Source organism: Salvelinus fontinalis, chromosome 15, assembly GCF_029448725.1.
Source record: "Salvelinus fontinalis isolate EN_2023a chromosome 15, ASM2944872v1, whole genome shotgun sequence".
Taxonomy (NCBI): domain Eukaryota; kingdom Metazoa; phylum Chordata; class Actinopteri; order Salmoniformes; family Salmonidae; genus Salvelinus; species Salvelinus fontinalis.
This window is the reverse complement of record NC_074679.1, coordinates 28,833,372-28,860,024: the sequence shown is the minus strand read 5'-3', so window position 1 is coordinate 28,860,024 and position 26,653 is coordinate 28,833,372. Positions and strand designations below refer to the sequence as shown.

Sequence of the window (26,653 nt, the reverse complement as noted above, 5' to 3'; positions counted from 1 at the left end):
TTCTCCACTGCGGTCCCCATCGATGTGGACAGGGGCGTGCTCTCTTTGCTGTTTCCTGAAATACACGATTAGCTCCGTCAACGTTTTGTTGACATTGAGGGAGAGGTTACTTTCCTGCAACCACTCCTCCAGGGCCCTCACCTCCTCCCTGTAGGCTGTCTCTTCATTGTTGGTAGTCAAGCCTGCTACTGTTCTGTCGTCTGCAAACTTGATTGAGTTGAAGGTATGCGTGGCCATGCAGTCATGGGTGAACAGGGAGTACAGGAAGGGGCTGAACATGCACCCTTGTGGGCCCCCTGTGTTGAGAATCAGCAAAGTGGAGGTGTTGTTTCCTACCTTCACCACTTGGGGGCGGCCTGTCAGGATCTATTGGGGCGGTATGCAAATTGTGGTGGGTCTAGAGTGTCAGGTAAGGTAGAGGTGATATGATTCTTAACTAGCCACAATGTCAGAAGTGAGTGCTACGGGGCGATAGTCATTTAGTTACCTTTGCTCTCTGGGGTAAAGGAACAATGGTGGACATCTTGAAGCATGTGGGGACAGCAGACTGGGATTGGGAGAGATTGAATATGTACATAGTAAACACTCCAGCCAGCTGGTCTGTGCATGCTCTGAGGACGCAGCTAGGGATGCCGTCTGGGCCGGAACGTGGCTGGCACTATCTTGTACTGCACGTTCCCTCAAAAATTAGACATCTGTGGCATTGTGTTGTGTGACAAAACTGCACATTTTAGAGTGGCCTTTTATTGTCCCCAGCACAAGGTGCACCTGCGTAACGATTATGCTGTTTAATCAGCTTCTTGATATTCCACACCCGTCAGGTGGCAAAGGAGAACTGCTCACTAATAGGGATTTAAACAAATGTGTGTGCAAAATTTGAGATACTTTTTGTGGATCTTTTATTTCAGTTCATGGACATTGGACCACCACTTTACATATAACATTTATATTTGTATTCAGTGTAGATAAAATGTAGTCGAAATTCAGTACTGAGAGAGACTTGGTCTTGGTCATTTCTTCAAACAATCATCTTGATTTAATATTGATTAATTATTGCAATAATGAGACCGTCAACCCACCAGTCTTGACTGACTGACCTTTACAGACGATGCACCGTTTTTATATAGCTGATACCAAGATTGCTTAGTCAGTCACTTCTAACCTTCCCATAAGCCACCTTGGTTATCTACACAGGATGGTATTTTACTTAGTTTGCCAGATGCCATGAATATGAGACAATGAGGCATTGTTCTTAACTCTTCCAGGCTCTCTCTATTTCGAGTCACACACCACCACATCTTGTCTATAGAATGCTAGCTTTTAGGTTTTTATCACCAACACAAATCAATTGTCAGCTTCAAGCTATCTCTAGTAGAACCCATGTCCTCAACACCCAGACTAGCTGCAGGGTGCTAGAGTGGAGACCATAAAACACAGCATTAGCAGGACAGAAATTTCTTACTGTTCGTTAAGTAAATAATTGTTACATAGCCAACAAATAAGGTGAATACATCATTTTTCCCTCACAAGATACATACAGTATGTTATGTAGTGGATGGGGCTTGCAAGCTGTTTCCAAAACATTGGACCAACTTGAGCGATAGCAAAGCCAACCAAATACACATCTTCGCAAACAATCACTTTGTAAACTAATGTTAGCTTCAACTAACATTACAAGTACATAGACCTTCTCTATAAAACAAAGCTATATCCAGTCTATGATATTAGCCAGAAGGCTCTGATGCTAGCTAGCTGCAGTCAAGTCTATGGAAGAGGCATCAGCTTTGTAGTGGTTATACTATGTTGAAACACTTGTCTTCAAATGTTCTTACATTTTTCTTACAACTGCATTGCTGTAGCTTTTATATTATAAGAATGTAATTTGTAATTTAACGAATTTGATACATATTTAAGAGATCTCCTCCATGTTGGCAATGCCTGACAACGCACTGGAAACCAGCTCCCGGGTAAAGAGAGCCTGGAATGTGCGGGCATGGAATGTGCATTGAGGGCAATGGTTGGTGTAACGGGGTAGACTGAGGTATGCAAAAAATGTTGGTGATTTTAATAAATAATCATGCAGTTAAAACAATCAACTGTAATAGTTATAGGCTACAGAAGACATGACAAATGCTTGGTGTCAGTTGAAAACAAGCAATTTTCTGACATAAAAATTTAAATGAATGTAATGTTTACAGGGTACATTTAAATTTATATTACATTGGATTTTGGTGACCCAATACTTAAAATATACTTAAAAAGGTCAGAGGGACTCAAATCGTACCAGTTTTATGGAATTACCCGATTAGTATAATATGAGATAAATTAGGCTCATTGAGACTCCTGCCTGCTCCAGCGTGAATGGTGCTGATGCTGCGCCCACGCTCAAGTGTCTACTGCGCAGTCGCCGATGCAACGGACGCAGTAAGATAAAATATATAGGAAAATGGCCCTCGATAATGTACTTTTCGCGCAATGCATCCTCTATTTTTTGGCGTTTGTGTTTGGCTTTATTTCCGTAGTGCCTCTCTCCGAAAACACGGAGGATTTTCATGGAAAATGCTTGCTTTTCACGCGTGGTATGTGGCAGAATGAGAACATCACAGTCTCAAAGCAGCGCTTCATCGTTGAGGAGTGGGGACCGGAGTCTTCCTGCAGTTTCATCACTTTTGTCGGGATAGCATCTCTCGTCCTCTCCGCAGTGCAGGCATGGAGACTGCTGTTCTTTCTTTGCAAAGGTCACGACGAGTGAGTGTCCTAATAATTTGTGGTTGTTCTGCATTACTTTGCATGTTTTCTTCGTGTGTATTTTATCTTAATTATTTTTAAAGAGAGATAAAGAGATGGGGTGTGTTTCAAGCAGCCCATCCACTCCCACGCCCGAATGATCAGTGATGCTGCTTGACTAAATACAGCAAAAACAAAACCCGCTAGCCATTCATTTAATATATTTTCGGAGTCTTTTCTACAGATCTAGGCCCCATAGAATTAAAAAAAGGGTTTTGCTATGGCACAATTTGCCCATCACCCTGCGTAGCTCCATAATCAATATGTTTAATCAGCCCGAGGGAAGAAATGCCATTTTCTGCCTTTTCAACAGATTTGCAATCATATAAACTACATTTATGGATTAGGCTACTCTATCTGAAAGAGATGTGTCTGCAATCTTTATAATAACATGTTTTACTACTGTGCAATGCAGACGATTTCATTGGTCTGACATTAGGTGTCAGAATGAAACAGTGACAGACCATCCACTTAAAAAAACATGAAGGCCTATCTAAAACTAAGAATTAATGAATTATTGTGATACAGCTACACCACCAATCTCTTTATATTGGTCATAGCATCCATTAAAAAAACGCAATATAGCCACAATAAAACTAAAGCCCACCACTCAATCATTTGACAAGATGGTTGGAATAAGAAAATAAAAAAACACCACAATCTCCACTGACATCTTCAATTCAAATCCAATTCAACACTAAGGAAATGTGACAAGGATGGTATTAAAGAAATCACAATCTACACCTTCCTAATGAGTTGCACCCCCTTTTGCCCTCAGAACAGCCTCAATTCGTAAGGGCATGGACTCTACAAGGTGTCGAAAGCGTTCCACAGGGATGCTGGCCCATGTTGACTCCAATGCTTCCCACAGTTGTGTCAAGTTGGTTGGATGTCCTTTGGGTAGTGGGTAATTCTTGATACACACGGGAAATTGTTGAGCGTGAAAAACACAGCAGCATTGCAATTCTTGACACACTCAAACCGGTGCGCCTGGCACCTACTAACATACCCCGTTCAAAGGCACTTAAATCTTTTGTCTTGCACATTCACCCTCTGAATGGCACACATACACAATCCATGTCTCAATTGTCTCAAGGCTCTTAAGGATCTGCCACTTTTTTTCAATTTTCACCTAAAATGACATACGAAAATCTAACTGCCTGTAGCTCAGGCCATGAAGCAAGGATATGCATATTCTTGGTACCATTTGAAAGGAAACCCTTTGAAGTTTGTGGAAATGTGAAAGGAATGTAGGAGAATGTAAAACAATAGATCTGGTAGAAGATAATACAAAGAAAAAAACAACCTTTCTTTTGTATTTTTTTGTACCATCATCTTTGAAATGCAAGAGAAAGAACAGAATGTATTATTCCAGCCCAGGTGCAATTTGGATTTTGGCCACTAGATGGCAGCGGTGCATGTGCAAAGTTTTAGACTGGTCCAATGAACCATTGCATTCCTGTTCAAAATTTGGTATCAAGACTGCCCAAATGTGCCTAATTTGTTTATTAATAACTTTTCATGTTCAAAATTGTCATGGTCAATCTAATGTTTTGTACACTCAGTGTATATTCTCTCTCTCTGAGTGTAGTTCCCTGTTCAATGCCTTCCTGAATCTGGTGATCAGCTCCCTGGTGGTGTTCACAGTGTTCCTCTCCAGCACCATCGTCAGTGTGGGTTTCAACTTGTGGTGTGACGCCATCACAGAGGGAGGGAGCATGTCCAGCAGGTGAGACTCAAAACACCCTGTCTATACCTCACACTGTCTTACATGTCTCCCAAGCTCTTCAATTGTCTGTGGCAAGATTTAGAAATACTATTGAGTTCCAACCGTATACCTATGATCATGTGACTAGTCGTGTCCCCTAATCTTAGTGACCAAAGTAACAGTATAAGCAGTTCTTCTCCTAAGATCACACCTTACTCTTTACTTGTATTTCAGCTGTGAGGACCTGCAGGACACTGATCTGGAGTTGGGCCTTGACAACTCCTCGTTCTATGACCAGTTTGCCATTGCTCAGGTAAGGGTCAGACGAATGTGTAGACTCATACACTGTGTTGATACTTGAGACTGTACCAGAGTCTTCTGTCCAAATTTGACCCAGCTCTGGTTGAACCCTGTGGCTATATTATATATGTTAAACATGTCTCCTACCTGCAGTTTGGTCTGTGGGCAGCATGGCTGACGTGGATGGGTATCACGGTCATGGCCTTCCTCAAGGTCTACCACAACTACCGCCAGGAGGACCTTCTGGACAGTCTGATCCACGAGAAGGAGCTGCTGCTGGGACGCTCGTCCCGCCGGGGTTCTAATGCCAATCAGATGAAGAGTGGCATGGTCTAACACCCAGAGGACACATGCACATCACTAAAACATATCCTCTTATCCTACCCTTACTGCCATCATAGATAGGCCAGCCCCTGACAACCTATATACCATCAACTGAAATTCCATTAACTGTGATTAGAGTGCATTGTTATGCCTTGCTTACATATACTCCTCCTCAGATATATGCTGTCTGATTTACCAGTTGAAAACGCTGCTGTTGACAGCAAAGCGTAGGGTAAAGAGTTTCCAGCTGTATTGTGGAGCTGATTCAATCCACTTGTCCACTTGCTATATTTATATTTGTTAATGAGTTACTGCTGACATGTCTTCCCCTTCAAGGCACTCACTGGAGCGTAAATTGGCTCAGAGAATCAAGGCCATTTAATGAGGATAGAAATGGAACATAGAGACTTCTTTTTTAAATTACTTCCTATTTAGCTGCACTTAGATGATGACTCAACACAGGGTGGTTAAAGGATGGTGAAAATGGATCTTTTTTATTTTATTTAATTTTTTACTGTGTGCATGTAACGTTAGACGGTGTGAGCAGGATGTAGTTGTTGATGTTGGGCAATATATGTTTTGTAACAATCCAATACATTCAGAGTGTGCAGGCTTTCAGTAATGTGTGACTTCCTTGCATACATGCAGCAACAGAGTATGATGTGTGATTTTGCGGTGTATTATACAGTATCTACAATTACCAAACAGTATTTTGTAAAAATGAAAACTGTACTATGTAAGAGACATGTATGGTCAATGAACTTAAGTTGACTGGGACAGAACTCAGGAGGAAATGCCTGAGAGTCACATAGCTAGATAAATCAGTCTACCTGATCATCCTGATAATCATAAAAGTTCAGGCTGGTCATGAGGCACAGGGTCCTATATTCCTCAACCCTCACGCCCCAAAAAAACATTGACAGTGAGTGAACAAATTATAAGTAACATAGATGGGATAACTCATTATCCAAGGCCAGTTCTGTGCTGTTGTGTGTGAGGAAATGTAGTCCGCAGTGTGGAAAGATGGATAATCACCTTATCACACACACACGCACACACGCACGCACGCACACACACACACACACACACTACTCATCACCCTCACTACTCACCACCCTCACTACTAACCACCCTCACAGATTTTGGTATGCAATGACAGTTTTATTTCAAATAATTCAAATAAATAACGAAATATAGAAACTACAAAATCCTTCTAAAAGGCACTTCTTTCAAAGTGACCACAGGCATATTGTCAGCAGTGAAATTGTGCTACTAACCAAAATGTGCAGAAACAGGCCATGTTGACTTGCTGGGTATTTGTATTGCTAATGACAATAGTTCCGTTTGATGGTGCAAAGGGAACCTTCAGTCTCAGTAGCTCCTCCATTCAGACATTGGTTGCATCATATTGCTCAGATTTTTCCAACACCGACTCTTTCTTATAGTTGTGTTCCCTGAAACCTGTTTTACTGTTTAAAGAATATGTATTAGTGGAAACAACGTCTTGTGTTTTATTGCTCGGATCAAGAGGTATATGATAAGCATCACATTGTCCTTTAAAGCTCGACCTGTTTATAGAAGAGACTTTAATTTCTATATTTGAATGGTTCCAATTACTGAAGGTCCCACAGTGATGATTCAATGAGTGTCATAATGTTGCTGCATCTTACCACAGACCATTGGACCGTACAATTCATGTAGATTCCTTTCTTTACTTTGCATCATTAACATTTGCTCTAATTTAAGGTACTTTTCAATTCCCAAATAATCCTTAACTTTAAAAGCATTTGACATCAAGATTAAAATCTGAATATTGGCACAATCAAAAAATAGAAATGTAACAAAAGCCCTTACAAAATGTACTCTAAAGAAAATAAAAGTATTTGATATTTGAGTAGATGCAGATATGCAGTATGGAAGAATAAATACAATTTAGAGGATAGAGGATATTATTTGAGGCATTTTAGCATTTACCAAGCTGTACACTGTCAAAATCATAAGCACTCATTGAATTTGAGTACATTCCCAGAAAAGTGAGTATTCATATTATTGTGGTGAAGGTTTTATCATCTTTGTCCAACTTGGAACCCAAAATTGATCTGACCTAAAAATAGTCTGACTACAGCAGGGTTTTCCAAACTCGGTCCTCGGGACCCCAAGGGGTGCACGTTTTGGTTGTTGCCCTAGCACTACACAGCTGATTCAAATAATCAACTAATCACCAAGTTCTGATTATTTGAATCAGCTGTGTAGTGCTAGGGCAAAAAACTAAACGTGCACCCAGGGGGTCCCGAGGACCGAGGTAGGAAACACCGGACTGCAGTATTTATGCTGCAAAAGAAAGATGGCTTTGTCAATTTGCTAGTTTAACCTGGCACTGTGAAGTGAAGCAGTCCTGTGCCTGTGTCAGCAATCCTTTTCAGAAGGTGGTCACATTGTGCTTGACTCAATCCATAATCCTTATTTTAGACAGTAAGTGTGTTTTGTGCCAACTCTAAGCAGTTTTTCACACTTTATACATTCAATTATGTGCAATAACAAGGCGTAATATTGTGATAGTCCTTAGTATACGGTATATACACATTCATATCTGTAGTTAGCTTTTAAGTACACAAATGACATAGCATTGTAATTCAATAAATATAATTAATTTGGCATTCCATGAAACATTCACTCACAATAGATTGTGCCAAGAAAGGAACATGTAAATTATTGTAGCAATTAAGTGAGCATACCAGTGAGCATCGACATTGCTGATGTGCAAAATGTCTTATCAACAAAACGAACATGGTAGCATACCCACCACCTAGGTACAGACAGTATACAGGCATAGAGGATAAATATCTCTGGGATTACACATTTCTCCATATATGGGTGTGAGCATAGCAGTAGGGGTGCACATCTCAACACCATAGATAGATAGTCAGTGTGTATGACTGAGGTGCTCGTGGACCAGGCTAGGTAGGGCACCTCAAGGGACATGTAATGAAGAGAGTGAATGCAGTCCTCCACGTCTCCCCCTCTGGTGGGACCCAGTCACTGCATGGTTAGCCAGATCCAGCAGCCCCACAGCAGCTGTTTTATGTGTATCAGGTAGACAGCCAGCGAGGCCTCCAGCTCCTCACAGACACGCTGTGGGCGCCGGCGGTCCGTGCAGAACATGGCCACGCCCAGCAGTGACATCAGCAGGAACAGGCAGGTGAACAGGGCCAGGTGGGGGCTGGGCGGTGACGTGTCATAGGCTGTGAACCAAAAGAGACAAACAACAAACTGTTGAATTATTTATGATTTGTAAAGGCTCATCCAGTCTGCATGTTCAGGAGTGAGGGGCATGTCGTTTTCCTGATGCCAAAATCACTTTTCTCCACCCCATTGTAGCTAAAGGCCTGATTTTCAGTCTCTTTATTAACAGTATAAAAAGTGCCATACACCAGATACTGGACTGGAATATGCAATATCAAAAGTGGGTACAATTGAGGGAGGAATACCCATGCATCACAGTACAATATTAAAATGTCTATGATTGCAAATTCTCATATTAAGCACCACTCAACAGTCTTCCTTACACAGATTTAGTATAACAATTCAGTAATGACCAGTCAATGAGGGTGACACTTGCTCCATGTTTTTAGTGTGCTATTATGTGGGACCACTGTCAGACAGACTTACCAACTAAACGGTCATAGTATGGAATGTCTGCGAAACCGATAGACAAGAAGCAAGTAAATAAATAAAGAAAAGGCTACCTTATTTGCATGCATAATTAATCATGAAGTGTAAATAGCTTGCTCATGTTTGTTCTTTTTGTAAATTCAGCGTTACATTAAATACTACAGTATCCACAAGGGACAGTGTTTTACAATCTAATCACAGGATTTTACTGTATCTTGTTCATTTTCTTTTACAGCTAAGCCATAACAACGCAGATCCCTGTGTAAGGTTCAGTAGTAGTGGCCCATAGAGAATTAGGAGAACAGTAGATTTAGCAGTATAACTCACCAATGTATTACTAAGCATTGTTTAATAAGTTTTGATATAGTGAATTCTCTTAAACCCAGTGGTATAGAGTCAGTCCAATAACAAATGTGTTTCTTGTTTCTGCAGACCAAGGCCTTCCAGTGCAGTAGAGAGGAGTGAGAGTGACTGGGTAGAGGTGAGAATGCACCAGAGGGCAATGCCATCTCTCCTTGGCTCGTTACATGCACTGAAGGGGCTCAAACTTTGAACGTTTGGAAAGATCTAGTCCTCATGGCCTCCATATGTTTTGTATTTGATCTCTGATCCTGATGTCTCTCTCACCATGCACAGTGGTTTCAGGCTCCCTGAACCGGACCCGCCGCTCGCCTTTCCGTCTGTGGCTGGGTTCTGAGTCTGATCCTGAGCCAGACCTCTTCAGTATGGACATGGGGGTTTTACCATTGATGACCTGAGGAGAGGGTGAGATATCATTAGAAGTGAGGACACAATGGACACCAGTTTTGAGGACATTTCAGTCATTGAAATAAAAGTGTCACCTTGGGTTTTGGTGTGTCCACCAGTGGGCGGGGGTCTTTCCTGTGCCGGACCTCGGAGCGTTTATCCCGGTGGGAATGGGAGTGGGAAAGACCGTTGTTGAGTGTGTCTCTGAAGGACTCGGCAGCAGCAAACCTCTTGGAAAGCGCTGACACACATTGGCCTAGGGAATCTAAGGGATTAACCATGAGTAAACATTAGTCTCTGACCACAGATGGAACCTGGATCCAAGGTACCAATAAACAAGCAGACAACTACTGTGTAGATAGAGTTGAAGATGAAAGTTCAAAATACAAAAACAAACATTTCTGTGAAAAACATCAGGGTTGACTACATCATGGCCATTTACTATATACACAGTTACAGTGCAGTGGTACTTACAACACATACATTTCCAGATCACAAAAGCACTGCACTGGCTTTGTACTATGAAAGATGTGGAATAGACTGCACAAGCAACATGTAGACCGTCCAACTATCAATACATGGGTTTATAGGAGGCGTGCAGCTCACACCCACAATGATAACTCTATGACAGCCATTTTAGGTCACAGAGGATTCACGCTTTGTGTACAAAATAAATAAAATAAAATCTAATCTTATTTGTCACATGCGCCGAATACAGTGAAACGCTTTACAAGCCCTTAACCAACAAAGAAGTTTTAAGAAAATAGGGTTAAGATAATATTTACTAAATAAACTAAAGCTATTTTTTTTTAAAGAACACAATTAAATAACAATAATGAGGCTATATACAGGGGGTACCGGTACCGAGTCAATATGCGGGGGTACAGTTTAGTCGAGGCAATTTGTACATGTAGGTATGGGTAAAGTGACTATGCATAGATAATAAACAGTGAGTAGCAGCAGTGTAAAAACAAGGGGGAAGGAGGGGGTCAATGCAAATAGTCCGGGTGGCCATTTGATTAATTATTCAGCGGTCTTACGGCTTGGGGGTAGAAGCTGTTAAGGAGCATTTTGGACCTAGACTTGGTGCTCTGGTACCGCTTGCAGAAGCACGTGAATGAAATGTGTACCCTGACAGGCTTACATTGCAAGGACAAACTGTGTCCATGCTTCAGCTGTTCTCTGTACTTATTGACAATAATTTTACCAAGGATATGGCCAAGAAGGTCAACTGGCATGAATAGGAACCGTTCTCTTAGCACCCAGGTCCTACACATAGCCTGCTCTACTGAGCACCCCTGTCTGTGAACACTGACTCAACAGCTGTTCTCAACATCTAGGGCACATTTTACCCCGTGCCTTCTTCAGCAGACCTCTCTACCCAAAAAACGGCAACTTTGGAAAACAGTAGAAAATGCCACTTCCTCTTCATGCGAGTGAAGTATGAGCACACCAATACAGTGGCCTCAAACTGTCAATTTCACAATAAGTATTTTCTGTTCAGCTTTATATAAAACCACTCTGAGTGGGTGTGTTTATTCATTTAACAATTCATTGAGCAGACATCATACAGTAGGAGGGCTAACTGGAATTATGTAAGCCACTTATAGTGCGATGTGTGCGCTGAAGCAAAGCGGTTAAGTTGTTCTTGGGCTTAACAGCTGTTTTCCGGTTTGTCATGCCACAAGAGAGTGCTTTATGTCAACCTAGTGACAAGGTCTACACCAAATCACCTCTCAGGGTCCAGTTTAACTACAAACTGTCAACTATAAACTCTCCGCTGCCTGTGCACGCCTGTCACACTGAGAAGAACATGCTGACACACTCAGCCATGATGGAACACTCACGACTATTGAGTTAATCTACTGTAAGTATTCATCCATGTTTATTTCAGCATGACACTGGCTTTTAAAGTGTTCTGTCTTTATTCAGGGGTTTTACCTGAGTATTCTGTTTTTCCAATTTCTGCGTAGACGGTGGCCAGCAGCTCCAGACTCTTGTCTGTGATGGGGTGGTCGTTGCCAAAGGCTCTCTGATGGATCTTAGTGGCTTTCCCACTGTACTCTAAAGCGAGATGAGGTCTAAAAGACAAAGGACAGGAACACAGAGATAATTAACATTTTATGGATTATTTCTCCCACTGGGCACAGACGACATTTAAATGTCTAGTTGGATTTACATTTGGTTGAGATTTAAACTAATGTAAATTCAATGCAAAATCAACAAAAAATGTCACCATGTCATTGGATTTAGGTTAAAGGAGGGTGAAAGAAAGACAAAACTTTTTGCAAATCAAATCCGTTTTCCATGTTGATTTAACGTCATCAGATTGATGTTGTTGAAATGACGTGGAAAAGTCATTTTTCCCAGTGGGCTGTGTCAATAGAAAATCCAGACAAACAACCAACACCAATTAAAACAACCTCCAACCCATAGAAAGCAACCTCAAACTAACATACAAATAAAATATATTTTATTTTCCATTTTGCCATGGCTCCCACCGGTTGGATTACTATGCACCCTTCCACAGCTATACTGCTCTGGCATGGAGCTAGGTGTTCATAGCATGGCAAGCAGATTCCGGCCCTTACGTGTGCCAATAGATGTAGAGCAAGTCCTGTGTAGTGTCACAGATGTCACGATCGCTGTTCCAAAACCACGCTTCCCTTCAATTAGTAATGGCCATGTGTCTGTTTGCACTGTTTTAGAATGTAACTTGAGGACATCCGGTCGCCAAAGTACAGCGAAGCCCTTCAACGGCCGAATGACTTCCTGCCACAGCCCTGAAAGATTCAGGAAGCACCATAACCTTCTGTCCAAGAGAGAAGACGGGGTCTGGCATTGACTTAGCACTGACTACTAAAGATAGTTATACGAGTCCATCACTTCCAGTTTTCTTTTGGTAGTCCTCATTACTCCATCAGTGTCCAAGGTTAATGTTCATCTCGTAGACCGTTCATAAACACCTACAAAAATGTCTATGACCCAGTAAAGATGAAGAGGCTGCCATCCTCCCAATTCCAAACTGCCAAAAGGCTCCAGTGCTCTAGTGCTGTAGTAGGATGTGAGTCTTCGAAAACCCTGTAATTAAAATATTGCACCCAAACAAGTCCATTGGATTGGGAGGCCTCTAATGGGTGGATGAATTTGGGGCATTCTGTAAATTTCTTTAGGGTGAAAAGCATAGTATTAGAGATACACTAAACTAAACGTATGGTTCTAGAGACACGCTAAACTAAAAGTACTACAGACACACTAAACTAAAATTATATTGCTACAGACACACTAAACAAAAAGTATAGTACTAGAGACACGCTAAACTAAACGTATAGTACTTGAGACACCCTAAACATCATGTATAGTACTAGAGACACCCTAAACTAAACATATAGTACTAGAGACACGCTAAACTAAACGTATAGTACTTGAGACACCCTAAACATTATGCATAGTACTAGAGACACGCTAAACTAAACGTATAGTACTTGAGACACCCTAAACATTATGTACAGTACTAGAGACACCCTAAACATTATGTATAGTACTAGAGACACCCTAAACTAAACATATGGTACTAGAGACACCCTAAACATTATGTATAGTACTAGAGACACACTAAACTAAAAGTATAGTACTAGAGACACACTAAACTAAACATATAGTACTAGAGACACACTAAACTAAACATATAGTACTAGAGACACACTAAACTAAAAGTATAGTACTAGAGACAGGCTAAACTAAACAAATAGTACTACAGACACACTAAACTAAAAGTATAGTACTAGAGACACGCTAAACTAAATGTATAGTACTAGAGACACACTAAACTAAACATATAGTACTAGAGACACGCTAAACTAAACGTATAGTACTAGAGACACGCTAAACTAAACGTATAGTACTAGAGACACGCTAAACTAAACAAATAGTACTTGAGACACCCTAAACATTATGTATAGTACTACAGACACACTAAACTAAAAGTATAGTACTAGAGACACGCTAAACTAAACAAATAGTACTAGAGACACCCTAAACTAAACATATTGTACTAGAGACACCCTAAACTAAAAGTATAGTACTAGAGACACCCTAAACTAAACGTATAGTACTAGAGACACGCTAAACTAAACGTATAGTACTAGAGACACCCTAAACTAAACGTATAGTACTAGAGACACACTAAACAAAAAGTATAGTACTAGAGACACCCTAAACTAAACGTATAGTACTAGAGACACGCTAAACTAAACGTATAGTACTAGAGACACCCTAAACTAAACGTATAGTACTAGAGACACACTAAACAAAAAGTATAGTACTAGAGACACGCTAAACTAAAAGTATACTACTAGAGACACCCTAAACTAAACGTATAGTACAAGAGATACGCTAAACTAAACGTATAGTACTAGAGACACGCTAAACTAAATGTATAGTACTAGAGACACACTAAACTAAAAGTATAGTACTAGAGACACGCTAAACTAAACAAATAGTACTTGAGACACCCTAAACATTATGTATTGTACTAGAGACACGCTAAACTAAACAAATAGTACTAGAGACACCCTAAACTAAACATATTGTACTAGAGACACCCTAAACTAAAAGTATAGTACTAGAGACACCCTAAACTAAACGTATAGTACAAGAGATACGCTAAACTAAACAAATAGTACTAGAGACACCCTAAACTAAAAGTATAGTACTAGAGACACCCTAAACATTATGTATAGTACTAGAGACACCCTAAACTAAAAGTATAGTACTAGAGACACCCTAAACTAAACAAATGGTACTAGAGACACGCTAAACTAAACGTATAGTACTAGAGACACTCTAAACTAAAAGTATAGTACTAGAGACACGCTAAACTAAACAAATAGTACTAGAGACACGCTACACTAAACATATAGTACTAGAGACACGCTAAACTAAACAAATAGTACTAGAGACACGCTACACTAAACAAATAGTACTAGAGACACGCTACACTAAACATATAGTACTAGAGACACGCTAAACTAAACAAATAGTACTAGAGACACGCTACACTAAACATATAGTACTAGAAACACGCTAAACTAAACGTATAGTTGTCACTTTCTGACCCTAGTTATTGTGTTAATCTTTTGTTTTGTTGGTCAGGACATGAGCTGGGTGGGCATTTCTATGTGTTGTGTTTCTATGTTGGGTAAATGGGTTGCCTGGTATGGCTCTCAATTAGAGGAAGGTGTTTGGCATTTCCTCTGATTGAGAGTCATATTAAGGTAGGTTGTTCTCACTGTTTGTTTGTGGGTGATTGTCTTCCGTGTCTGTATGTATGTTAGTACCACACGGGACTGTAGCGTTGGTTTGTAGTCTGTACCTGTTTCGTGCGTTCTTCGTGTATTTGTAAGTTCTCATGTTTTAGGTCAGTCTACGTCGTTTTGTTGTTTTGTAATTTTCCAAGTGTTTTTTCGTGTTCGTCTTCGTCTGTAAATAAATTCATTATGTCTACATACCTTGCTGCGCATTGGTCTTCCGATCCCTCTCTCCTCTCCTCGTCCGAGGAGGAGGAAGAGTACGACAATCGTTACAATAGTACTAGAGACACGCTACACTAAACATATAGTACTAGAGACACGCTACATTAAACACATAGTACTAGAGACACGCTAAACTAAAAGTATACTACTAGAGACAGCCTAAACTAAAAGTATACTACTAGTGACACACTAAACTAAAATTATAGTACTAGAGACACACTAAGGTCATTGGTGTATTAGAGGCGAAGTCAGGTGCAGGAGAGCAGAGTATAATATGCATGAGCTGACCGGACGTCGCGTGCGCGATCATCGCAAAATACATTTAGAAATCCATGTTATTCAATTATTGCACCCACACTGCTCGCGAGCGTCTGCGATGACAAGGGCTAAAATAGAAGTCCTTCCTATTTCTGATGCAGATCGCGCTGAGTCCTGCCTCTCCCATCTCCTCATTGGTTTACAGAAGCAGGTACCCGCGTGCCATCTCCTCATTGGTTATAACCACGTGGGTGATTGAAAGACGAACTTTGTTGTCGTGGTAATACAATGAAAGTTTAGATGCGATCACCATATAAGTTCAAAGATGAAAAAACTTGGAAGGAGGAGAGATGACTAGAAACGAGTCGGTTGGCCGTTTTATGTGTGGATTAATTGTCGGAGTAGAGGTTCTTGTGCATTTCAGGTAAAATAACAACTCAATGTTTATATCATAGGACAAATTAGCTAGCAACAGCAAGCTAGCTAAATAGGACAAATTAACATTAGCTAGCAAGTGCAAGATAACTAGCTAAATTGCCATACATGTTTAATGCTTTTCGACCTGTCTCCAAATGAATGTCATTGGTTCAGAGTTTGTTTTGATATTTTAACCTGCGTGTCATGATCGCGTTTGGTGTGGGCGGGCAAAATAAATGTATGCACGATAGCGCACACACGCAGCCAGTTTGGGTTCCGTGTAATGAACAGGGGCACTTTTAAAGTTCCAAAAACGAGAGCACTACATAAATCAAACGCGCTCAAAAAACAGAACAAAAGTGAAGCGCATAAACTAACACCACATAACATGAAACAATTTCACACAAAGCATGATGGGAAACAGAGGGTTAAACACAAGTAGATTGATTGGGGAAATGAAACCCAGGTGTGTATGGAAACAAGACAAGACAAATGGATATATGAAAAATGGAGCGGTGATGGCTAGAAAGCCGGTGACGTCGATCGCCGAATGCCGCCCGAACAAGGAGAGGAGCCGACTTCGGAGGAAGTCGTGACAACTAAACTAAAAGTAGAGTACAAGAGACACCTTAAACTAAAAGTATTGTAGAAGAATGAGACATCAAACAGCAGAAACCAAGAAAGCGGATGTTTCCGGTTTTCAAGGATACAGTATTTTCAACCTAACTTCAGTTTCCCTGCAAAATGGATCTGGGTACTTCAGTCAGCCATATTTTGTAGCCTGCTAGGTTAGGTTACCAAAAATGTGAACACATTCGGGGCCGTATGATTGGTCCAGAAATCGATGGGTTAGGCCAGAGCCAGAACGCACGTGGGTAAAGCGGTGGTTTGAAAATGAGTCATTGGCTTTGATACTGTGATTGGTCAGAGACGATTCAATCGCTGATTACTTTGTTTTGAACAACACCCCTCGTGCACCTCATCACCAAAAACGACTTCAATGACGGCACTCTCAGACTAGTATGTAGTGATCGACGGAGCAGCAGAAGACTTTAGCTTGAGTAGTCAGGATACCTGTTACCCCCTTCCACCCTCTCAAGCCAATCAGGCTAAATTCTCTAATCTTCCAAACATTGACAGGAGGGGCAAATAAATGTGTATGTTCCTGTCTTTGTGGCCTACCAGAATACCCCAGCATCAAGGACATCAGATCAATGTGTTCTGGTAACACTTGAAACTCCCATTAGGGATGTTGTCCCTTTGCTCCATCTCCACAGGTAAATTCACCTCGGTGGTTTTTGCATGAGGGCCACAGATGCAAAAACTTCTTCCTGCACTGGTTTATTGGGCGAGGTAAATTTTCATCCTGATGACATATTTTCAAAGCACTATGAACATATAAACCCATCTTTCACTAACAATCTGGGGGAGGGGCAATATGGAACTGAGTATCACTTTAAGATGTGAGACAGCATACAGTTTAAATACAATGCCTCAATGAAATAGCCTCATGTTTGAATGACAGTATCACTGTTTTTCATTTTGTAAAGATATTGTACACTCATACATCCTTTCAAAAGTAATTTACTGGGGAACAGAGCTAGCCAAAATATCAAAATACAGCATCTATTAAATATAACTACAGCCTTTTGGAGCCTTTAACAGCAAACAAAAACACCTACAGTATCAGTATATATTATGCTGTCTATATCAGGCATAATATTAATATCTACTTTCTCATCCAGTCCTTACTTCAAACCCAGTAATTACCAACACCAGTTCAGAAAAGCCAGCAGAACAGAAACAGCAAAGATGTCTCATTTAATGAGAGGAAGACCAACAATACTAAACAGCACTGCCCTTACTGCAAGAGAGGACATTAGCGTTATTCTTGTTAACTCTACGTACCTTTTACTCATGATGCAAAGCTGGGCCAGCCGCTCAAAATGCTGTGCCTGCGAGGCCTGATCCGATAGCTCCTCTGGGGATGCCCATCCTGTCCCAGACGAGCCCAGCAAAGCCTCCTCCTGGGGGCCTGTTACACACACACAGGGCATGTAATCAGCCGCCCGCTAACGTCTGTCTCGATCCATCTTGCTCATGCTCTATCCTTCTCTCGCTCTTTATATCCCTTTAACTCCCTCTGTCTCTCTACATAGCAAGTAAACAGAATCCAAAATGCTGGCGATGTGGTCTCTGGCAGGGCTGGCAGTGTGGAGATGAGAGTGGAGTCTGAACAGCAGGGTACAGTGGAGCCAACAGGATAGTGAGCAAGAGACGTCAGATAGAGAGCAGAGGGAAAAGGGAAGGGAGAGGATACTGTGAGTGCAAACAGCGCACTCACCACACCCACAAGAGCAGTGGCACAGCTACCTGTTCACACAAACACAAACACCTGAGCTGACCCTGGTGGGAGTGGAGATTAGCCTCTATAAAAGCTTTTCCAGCCTAACGTTGGAGAGAGATAAATTGAAAAGTAAAGTGGTTCAGAAATGGCAATAAGAGGACAGAAACTTTTAACAGGATGAGGGAAAAGAATAGAAAGCATAGAAAATAGGGTAGGTCCAATATCTGTCAGATAATCAAAATGAGATGGAAATGGGCCGAGGTTTAAACAGGAGATTGAAGAGAGAGAGAAGGCTGGTGGAGTGATTGTGATGCCAGCATTGACCCAGGAGAGAGAAACAAAGCAGCTGGCACAGTGCTGAATCAGGGGCCTCGGTATTCCATGGCGCCACACAACTCCTTATGAGATAATGCCTAACATGGCCATTTGTCTTCCCTGTCCATCCCATAACTCCTGCTACCTCCTGCCCATGCGACACTGAACTGCTGCTGAATCAGCAGCCTCCAGTCGGACAGACGGACAGACGGACAGACGGACAGACGGACAGACGGACAGACAGACAGACAGACAGACAGACGTCTGGAGAGGAGAGGCAGCAGGTGATAGATGACTGGCCAACCCTGTTGGGTTGTAAGGGATACACCAGGCTTTCTGGCTGAGGTTTGTGTCTCTATTGTACAGAATCACACATTGCACTGGTATCATTTCAGATTGGTATATTACAATAAAAAGGTCCTAAAAATACACTGCATACCATACTGTATAGCACAATTGATAGCTTACAGCAATGGCATTTCGTTAGGGCACCCCCTAATCACCCAGTTAGAGTGCTAAGTGTAGTTTATAACACAGTTTTGTGAGGACAGCTTTAGGCTTCAGATGACATACCTAATCCACAACAGGAACTTCCGTATATGGGCTTGTTCTTCGGCGTTGGAATGCAGCCTTAGAGCAGGAACTCCATATATGGACTCAGACTTCCATATTGGAATGCAGAATTCCATACATGGGTAACGGCATTCATATTGGAATGCGGCCCTGTAGCAGGAACTCCATATATGGGTCCAGACATCCACAATGGAAGGCGGCAGAGCGGCAAGGAAATCCATATATGGACGTAGAGCAGTACCCATGCCAATTTGCTCACCTGCATCCAATCTTCATTAGCCACAAGCCTGCCTCACTCACCTGAGTCCAATTGCTTCATCAACCACCCTCATAGTACTTAAACGGCATCCTTCGTCACTCCTTGTACCTATGCACAATGGTGGGCGATGAGTGGGCGGCCAACCCAGATCCACGACTACTATCCATGACCGAACTCTACTGACGATTACCCCCTTCTGACATGTTTGTGAGAAGCTGAACTTGTAGATGCCACCTTAATGCCCCCATTTTACAGATGTAAATATACTTGCCTGTTCTCCCCTGAACAGCAGTGAGCTCAATTAGCGAAACCTCGTAGAACATCTTCTCAGCCTGAATGAACTGCAGGGCCTTGCTGTCTATTTATATAGGTGAAGGATCAGGCTCAGTTGTCAAAGGTATTAAGTCAGTTGTAGAGTCAGAAACGTTGTTGTCGCCAGGCTTAACTGCAATGTGTTTTATTTTTTTTATGACTCCTGAATGTGACCTCAGCAAGTAACAGGCTCATCACCAACATTCTAAACATATAGCTCAAATCATAGTCTCTGTGAAGGCTTGGACTATAATATCTGGGCATTCTACTGCAGTCTTTTGTTTGTCAATGTTGATGTGTCAGTTATTTTGGGTATCTGATTCCGTAAGGGATGGATTTAAATTTACTGGGGGGGGGGGGGGGGGGGGCTGTTCCAACACAAGGTGTCCACCAACCGGTTTCTGTGCCAATGCACCACACAACCAATAAACAAAGCATACCAACTTTGGGCACTTCAATATCATGGTTTGTGTTATCAAAACCACATATGGACTGTCGATCTCAACAAAAAGAAAATACATTCTTCCCTATTTTAGGTTTACACAGTATCGAAGGCTTGGCTTGACAATCTCCGAATGTCATTAAACTTTTTGGTGTTTTGTAAACAATGTCTCCCTCCGTTCATCAATTGGCCACTGCACAGTTTGAATTTATTGATTGATTTTGTCAGTAAAAAAAAATACATTTATACCCAAAGATTTTAAGTGACTGGGTTTGCACAATAAAGTCAGGGACTTACAGTATCATAGGCCTTCAGTAGCTAAAGCTTAATAATAGCCACACCATACCAAACCTTCACAAATGTTTCTAAACTTTAATAGGGTAATATCAAAAGTCAAGCCATTGTTTAAAGGGAAAATATGAGCAGAAGAGCAAATGTAAATCAGGGAAAAAATGCGCTACCCTCCCCTGTGCCCAATAAAAAAAACACACACAACCCTCCCCAAAGCAACAAAAAAAAAGCTTGACAACACCCCTATTTTGGACCACCCCTCCCTCCAATAAATTTAGATCTGTCCCTAAGGCACCAAATATGTGTGCCATCCCTAAAAATAGACTCAGGAGCCGAGTTGGTTCACTTTGTCAAAGGCATTCTTCATACTGAAATAAATGCATCCCTTTGTATGTTGACCCCGTTAACACTTGACAGGTGAATTTAAAAAGCATTGCTTGACAAGGAAAATTTGCTTAAAATAAACACAGACATATAGCCTGGCGTAAAATGGCCTACTCAAAAGCAGGACCTCTCTGTCGCACGTGAGACCAGACTTTGCTTAGTTCTATTTCTGAATGCTTGTGTGTGACCTATTGATTGCCGTTAAAGTAGCAGTTTAGATACAAATAAAAGCTTTAAAAATGTATGTATTATATACAGTGAATAAAGGCTATTTGCGTTATTTCTATGCTTCCCGTTCTTAAGTTTTGTTTTTGTGTCTTTTACTTTTGGTTTCGTACCCCAGCTTCAAACAGCTGAAAAGACAATATTTTTGGTTATGGAAAAGATAGTTCACAGCAATTCAGATGTACTATGATTTTCTACACCACTTTCTTGTTTTGTCACATAAACTGAAATTAGGCGAACCATTCGAATTTTAGCAACCAGGAAAAACCGGAGCGATTTCTGCATAGTGCATCTTTAAATGACAGTAGTCTATAAACCCTATCATAACTGTCCATGTGAAAGGAAAGAGGCTACCTTTTATGACTAGCAAAATACACGAGAAGCACATTAACACACACTCCTAATAGACTTCACCAGCCAGAAGGATACACAGTGTATGCAGTGCCATGCATACTTTATGACTCCAGTAGACATCCAGTGGACAAGTAGAATTTTAAAAATGTGTTTACTACGATCCTCTTCTAAACATCCTGCATATCCTGCAATGTGCCTCATTCCTATTCGTTGCCAGTATATAATAGTCAGCTGAGGTAGAGATATTGAGCTGCTGACAGACAGGGTTAACGCCAGGGTTTACTGGGCGCTGAGGTAATGACTGTTCAAATCAAAACACATTTTATTTGTCACATGTGCCGAATACAATGGGTGTAGACTTAACCGAGTAGAAAAATTAGAATAAAAAAAAAATAGTAACACAAGAGGAATAAAATACACAATAATGAAGCTATATACAGGGAGTACCAGTACCAGATCTATGTGGAACTATATACAGGGAGTACCAGTACCAGATCAATGTGGAGCTATTTACAGGGAGTACCAGTACCAGATCAATGTGGAGCTATATACAGGGAGTACCAGTACCAGATCAATGTGGAGCTATATACAGGGAGTACCAGTACCAGATCAATGTGGAGCTATATACAGGGAGTACCAGTACCAGATCAATGTGGAGCTATATACAGGGAGTATCAGTACCAGATCAATGTGGAGCTATATACAGGGAGTACCAGTACCAGATCAATGTGGAGCTATATACAGGGAGTACCAGTACCAGTGCTGATGGCCATTACAGACACAACACTTTTCACATGCCAATAAGATGTCTGGAGAGGCGTTCACAACTAACTATACAATTGCATTGTATATCCTGAATTATAAACTGTACCTACTCGATCCATCGCCCCAAACAATCATGAAAAAAACTGTCAATACCACGTGATGCCTCAAAAATGTTTTTACAAAATCACCCCAAAGTGAAATTTCTAATGTGTTTTGAAATCTGGAGATAATTCCACTATGATCAGAGGCCCATTAAGTCCATATCACTACATTAGAAAGCCCCATGCTAACTGCCAACAGTGAGATGAGTATGACGAGGACCCTCTGGGATAGAAGGTTACTTCACAGAGGTCAAAGCACTACTTCTGCTGGTCTGGGGTATTTACAACCTGGCAGGACAACAACAACAATGCAGCGAACCCCCACTGAGTAGGTACTAAGTCCTCCACCCTGAGTTGATGGGGAGAAAAAAACATGGAAACAAAAAAAGCAGACAGAGACCCCTTTCCAACGGCAGGGTGAACTCAATTTAGAGCACATGCGGTACACGTGAAGTGGAGAGGGTCAAGGTTGAGATAACCTTCTAAAGGAAGCACTCTGAAGCATATGTGGCTTGTGACACTATTCTCATACAGTCAACACTATACCACAAAACAGAATAAAATGTTTTTGATTGTGTTGATTACAAACATGAAACTGTAACAGAAAACATCCTGAGAATGATTTGACTGAAAGTTCAGTTTGATTGGCTTATTTATTTCTCTAATTTGAGAGCAAAATTGAACGGATAGATTAATACACTTTCCATGAAAGCCAGGATGACTTTTGGTCAGAGAGCTCTGAGAAGAATTCCAGCAACTGGGAGTTATTATTATGGCATTTGATGCTGAGAGTTGATGTTTTTTAGTCTGTGTATGTGAAAATATGTGTTCCCATCAGAGTCAGTTAGATTAGGCTAAATCTTCACCTCCCTCACTCCCCAGGGAACCTTCCCAAATACAACCCAGAGAGTACTTTAAAGGCCTGTTAAACTCTGGCTCTGCCCAGTCACATGAATATCCTGTTTTAACCTGTCCTCAGGGACCACCCACTGGGCACAGATGTCAGTTTGACTTACATTTGGTAACTAATGTGAATTAAACATGTCATTGGATTTAGGTTAAAAGTTAGGTGAAAAAAATACAAAATTCCCTTAAGTTGATGACTTTTTTAAATATCCAATCAGTATCTACGTTGATTCAACATCATCACATTTAATTTGGGGTTTTAAATGACGTGGAAACAACGTGGATTTTGCCCAATGGGCAGTGACTTTAACTGGGACAATCAGACTCTGTCATGTATCCCATTGTTCTGGCCTAATCTCTGTGTCGACAAAAAGACATGTCTGCATCATACAACTGTATGAGTTCCACGTAACAAGTTCCATGATAAAAACTCAAATGACTTTGTAAATAGTTTAAAACTATCTACTTCAAATCGTTATGGTGGTAATGACCTGTGTCTATGAAGCTTATATGTTACTATTAACATATGACACCATTGTGACATAATTATTCATGATGCTATGTGTCTCTTTCATGTCTAAAGACTTAATTAACCCTATCATGACCTATGAGCCTCTTAACTAAATGACTTCTGAGGACATGAGGAGACTATGGATTAGTATTGATGAAGTGAGCCCAGTAAATCAACCTATTTTGGGAGATGGGTTGTGAGGAGTTGGGTCTTGCTGAGGCAGATAACTTGAGCTGGCATCTGAGCCCTATACTGCACTGGCCTGTAGTGGATAATGGCGGTGGTGGTGACACACACAGCCACTGCAGAATACAGGTTAATTAGCTTTCTCATACTCTGTTGTGGGGAGATAAGCACTTACAAATCCTCTTAAGAGAAAAGCCTGACCCCATTCAAAACCTTGAGCATTCAGGGACAAAGCTGTGATAATATTCTGTCCCATGGACACAAATTCCCTCTTTCTACAATGCTTTTTCTGTACAGGCAAATTACAGTTTGCACTGGAATTCACCATACCCGCAGGCCACTGCCACCAAAAAAGGAAACAATTTTTGCCTCCCTAGCATAGTCACAGGTTTCATGCAAAGATAGTACTAATAGTTATCTGGAAGTGGGGTCAGATAAGGGATAGGGGTTTGGTCTCACAAGGCCTCCGTTTGTGTGTAAAGGATACAATTATTTTCAGAGATGAATAGTTCAGCAATCTGTAATCACAAAGGAGAACACATATTAGGATTGTATGATATGAATATGCTACACAATTAATTGTCTGTCTGCATTCTACTCATATTACCATGTATGACCATTCACATTCCACTATTCTCGTATAAGCTACTGTATTGTGGAGGGGAATGAACAACACCACCCTCTCTCTCTCTCGCCGTTGGTCTGTTCAACATCATGCCACATTCCTGGGATATTGGTTAAGGGGCTACATTTGTAAATGTAAGACATTTTCTTTGGATCACTTGATACATATTGTTATCCAGGGGCCTTTAGTATGTACCTGGTTCACCAAAACTGGATCAAAACAACAATATTCTATCCTGGGAGACAAGCATGCACATGAAATGAGTCCCAGTAATCAAATGCTATTTGCATCCATCAGATACAGTGGAGTTGCTAGTAATAGGCTACTGACATACATTATTATGTTATGCACTATACATGGACCACTTCCAACCTCATATTGAGGTACAGTAGCTAACATACTCACAGGTTTGCAATACGGCATATTACTGACATTGAAAAGAGCCATTTGACATTTTTCTGTCTGTCCTGAGACAGACAGACTCCCTGTCTTCATCTTGCAACATGCACTGTCAACAGGAAAAATGCTGATCCTGTGCTGTGAGTGGCAACATGATGTTTGACATTGGTATTGGTGATGGCAAGGTTGTATTGGTATGTGTAGTGTGTGGCTTGTGGGAGTACTGTACCGTGTCAGTTCTGTATGTGTGGTATCAGTATTGTGCTGAATGGGTTTTGTGTCTGTGTGCTCATGTTTATGTACACCACAAGTGTGTGCATGTCCCTGTAGACTGGACGTTTGTGTGTGCAAACATTTGTCTACAGTATGCGTGTGTATGTTTGCGGGTGCATGTATACATATGGGTGTGAGAGTGAGTGATCGTCCGGGCCATTAGGTCGTTGGCTCACCTGGTGAAGGCAGTTGGGCAGCGAGGTGAAGCTCTGCACGTGCCTTAACCCCAGCAGAGAGCTAAGGAAGCAGTGGAGGGCGGCCTGGTACTCCCCCTGTTGCTGGAGCTGCTGTCCCAGTTGAAACAGGCCCTCCCTTCCCCCGTTCAGCATCCCCAGTCCCAGACAGAGGCAGCGCTGCCTCCCATCGGAGCTCCGTCAGCCAGGGACAAACGCTCCACTCCACTACACCCCCAGAGCAGAGAGGGGAAAAAATCTAAACAGCCCAGGGATAAAAACACAGCAGGGATATGGTTTACAAGAGCCAGACTACAGCACGACTTCCTCTCTGTCTATTCACAGTAACTCAAGGGCAGGTGGCGAGCTGAGCTGAGGCAGGCTGAGAGAAGACAGATCAACTCCCCTCCCTCTCAGCCCATGCTGCATCAGGAAAGGAGGAGAGGAAGTCATCGGGGATTTGTTCACTGACTGGCAGAGCCCTGGTCCAATCACTGCTCTACTTGCGTACAGTAGTCCAGCCAGCGTGTGTGAGCAGTCTCAGCATGTAGGTAACGGAACTGTCGACTGAGCACTGTGGCTCTCTCCCTGAGCACTCTTGTTCTCTCACTGTGGTTGGCTCTCCTTATGAAATCAAATTGCAGGGCTTTATGCTTCTGCAAGGTATCACCACTGGAAATACAGCACATGTTTAATGTATTCGATTTGTGCATTTCATTTAATTTCAGGATACACTCTGACCTAATTTGTCTAGTGCACTGGTACAGCAATGTTGTGCATGTCTTGGGGGGAGGGAGGAATTAACTCAAGAAATCTTAATGCTTTACTTATGGTTTATAAATGAGAAGCCTGTGAAAATGAACAATGGCCTTACACAGATAAACAAGTGCTTGACTAAAAATGCAGTGTGTCTACATGTTTTCCTGTGAGTAACATAAGCACATGGACCCCATTATGGTCTCCATACACTCATGTGTTTCGTAATGCGTGACAAACAGTAAGTGTAAACAAAGAGTCATTAGTAACACCTGCTGTATGTGTAGACAGAGAGTGCTCCACTGTTCAAACAAGGACAACTAATATTTATTTATCCACCCGCCCGCCTGCTTCAGATGTTTGCTCTTCCTTTAACATTAAACCAGCGACAATCTGTGCCCAGGGAGAGGGTGTGACATTGATTTTGTTAGTCACTCTCACTCAGATGTCATACACTGCTCAAAAAAATTAAGGGAACGCTTAAACAACACAATGTAACTCCAAGTCAATCACACTTCTGTGAAATCAAACTGTCCACTTAGGAAGCAACACTGATTGACAATAAATTTCACATGCTGTTGTGCAAATGGAATAGACAAAAGGTGGAAATTATAGGCAATTAGCAAGACACCCCCAAAAAAGGAGTGATTCTGCAGGTGGTGACCACAGACCACTTCTCAGTTCCTATGCTTCCTGGCTGATGTTTTGG

The 26,653-nt window shown here is 41.5% G+C and overlaps 2 protein-coding genes across 2 annotated transcripts; one reads left to right on the top strand and one right to left on the bottom strand.

Moving 5' to 3' along the window:
* Nucleotides 1-2,383: 2,383 nt before the first annotated feature.
* Nucleotides 2,384-6,619, top strand: LOC129811710 (transmembrane protein 179). The gene is made up of 4 exons (XM_055863240.1): nt 2,384-2,748; nt 4,379-4,516; nt 4,730-4,808; nt 4,949-6,619. Exons 1-4 carry the CDS (start codon nt 2,447-2,449, stop codon nt 5,129-5,131), a joined length of 702 nt encoding a protein of 233 aa, XP_055719215.1. The 5' UTR covers nt 2,384-2,446; the 3' UTR covers nt 5,132-6,619.
* Nucleotides 6,620-6,811: 192 nt separating this feature from the next.
* Nucleotides 6,812-25,642, bottom strand: c15h14orf180 (chromosome 15 C14orf180 homolog). The gene is made up of 8 exons (XM_055863239.1): nt 25,192-25,642; nt 24,206-24,236; nt 19,513-19,599; nt 17,656-17,782; nt 11,480-11,619; nt 9,634-9,803; nt 9,419-9,545; nt 6,812-8,361 (listed from the first exon to the last, which is right to left on the bottom strand). The coding sequence occupies exons 1-8, from the start codon at nt 25,342-25,344 to the stop codon at nt 8,156-8,158; spliced, it is 1,041 nt and encodes a 346-aa protein (XP_055719214.1). The 5' UTR covers nt 25,345-25,642; the 3' UTR covers nt 6,812-8,155.
* Nucleotides 25,643-26,653: the final 1,011 nt, after the last annotated feature.

Coding starts and splice junctions, on each gene's coding strand:
- LOC129811710 (XM_055863240.1), top strand. CDS start 2,447: ATGGCCCTCGATAATGTACTTTTCGCGCAATGCATCCTCTATTTTTTG. Junction 4,517..4,729: donor GGAGGGAGCATGTCCAGCAG/GTGAGACTCAAA, acceptor CTTGTATTTCAG/CTGTGAGGACCTGCAGGACA. Junction 4,809..4,948: donor ACCAGTTTGCCATTGCTCAG/GTAAGGGTCAGA, acceptor TCCTACCTGCAG/TTTGGTCTGTGGGCAGCATG.
- c15h14orf180 (XM_055863239.1), bottom strand. CDS start 25,344: ATGCTGAACGGGGGAAGGGAGGGCCTGTTTCAACTGGGACAGCAGCTC. Junction 24,237..25,191: donor TGCCCAACTGCCTTCACCAG/GTGAGCCAACGA, acceptor TTGTGATTACAG/ATTGCTGAACTATTCATCTC. Junction 9,546..9,633: donor TGGACACACCAAAACCCAAG/GTGACACTTTTA, acceptor CCCTCTCCTCAG/GTCATCAATGGTAAAACCCC.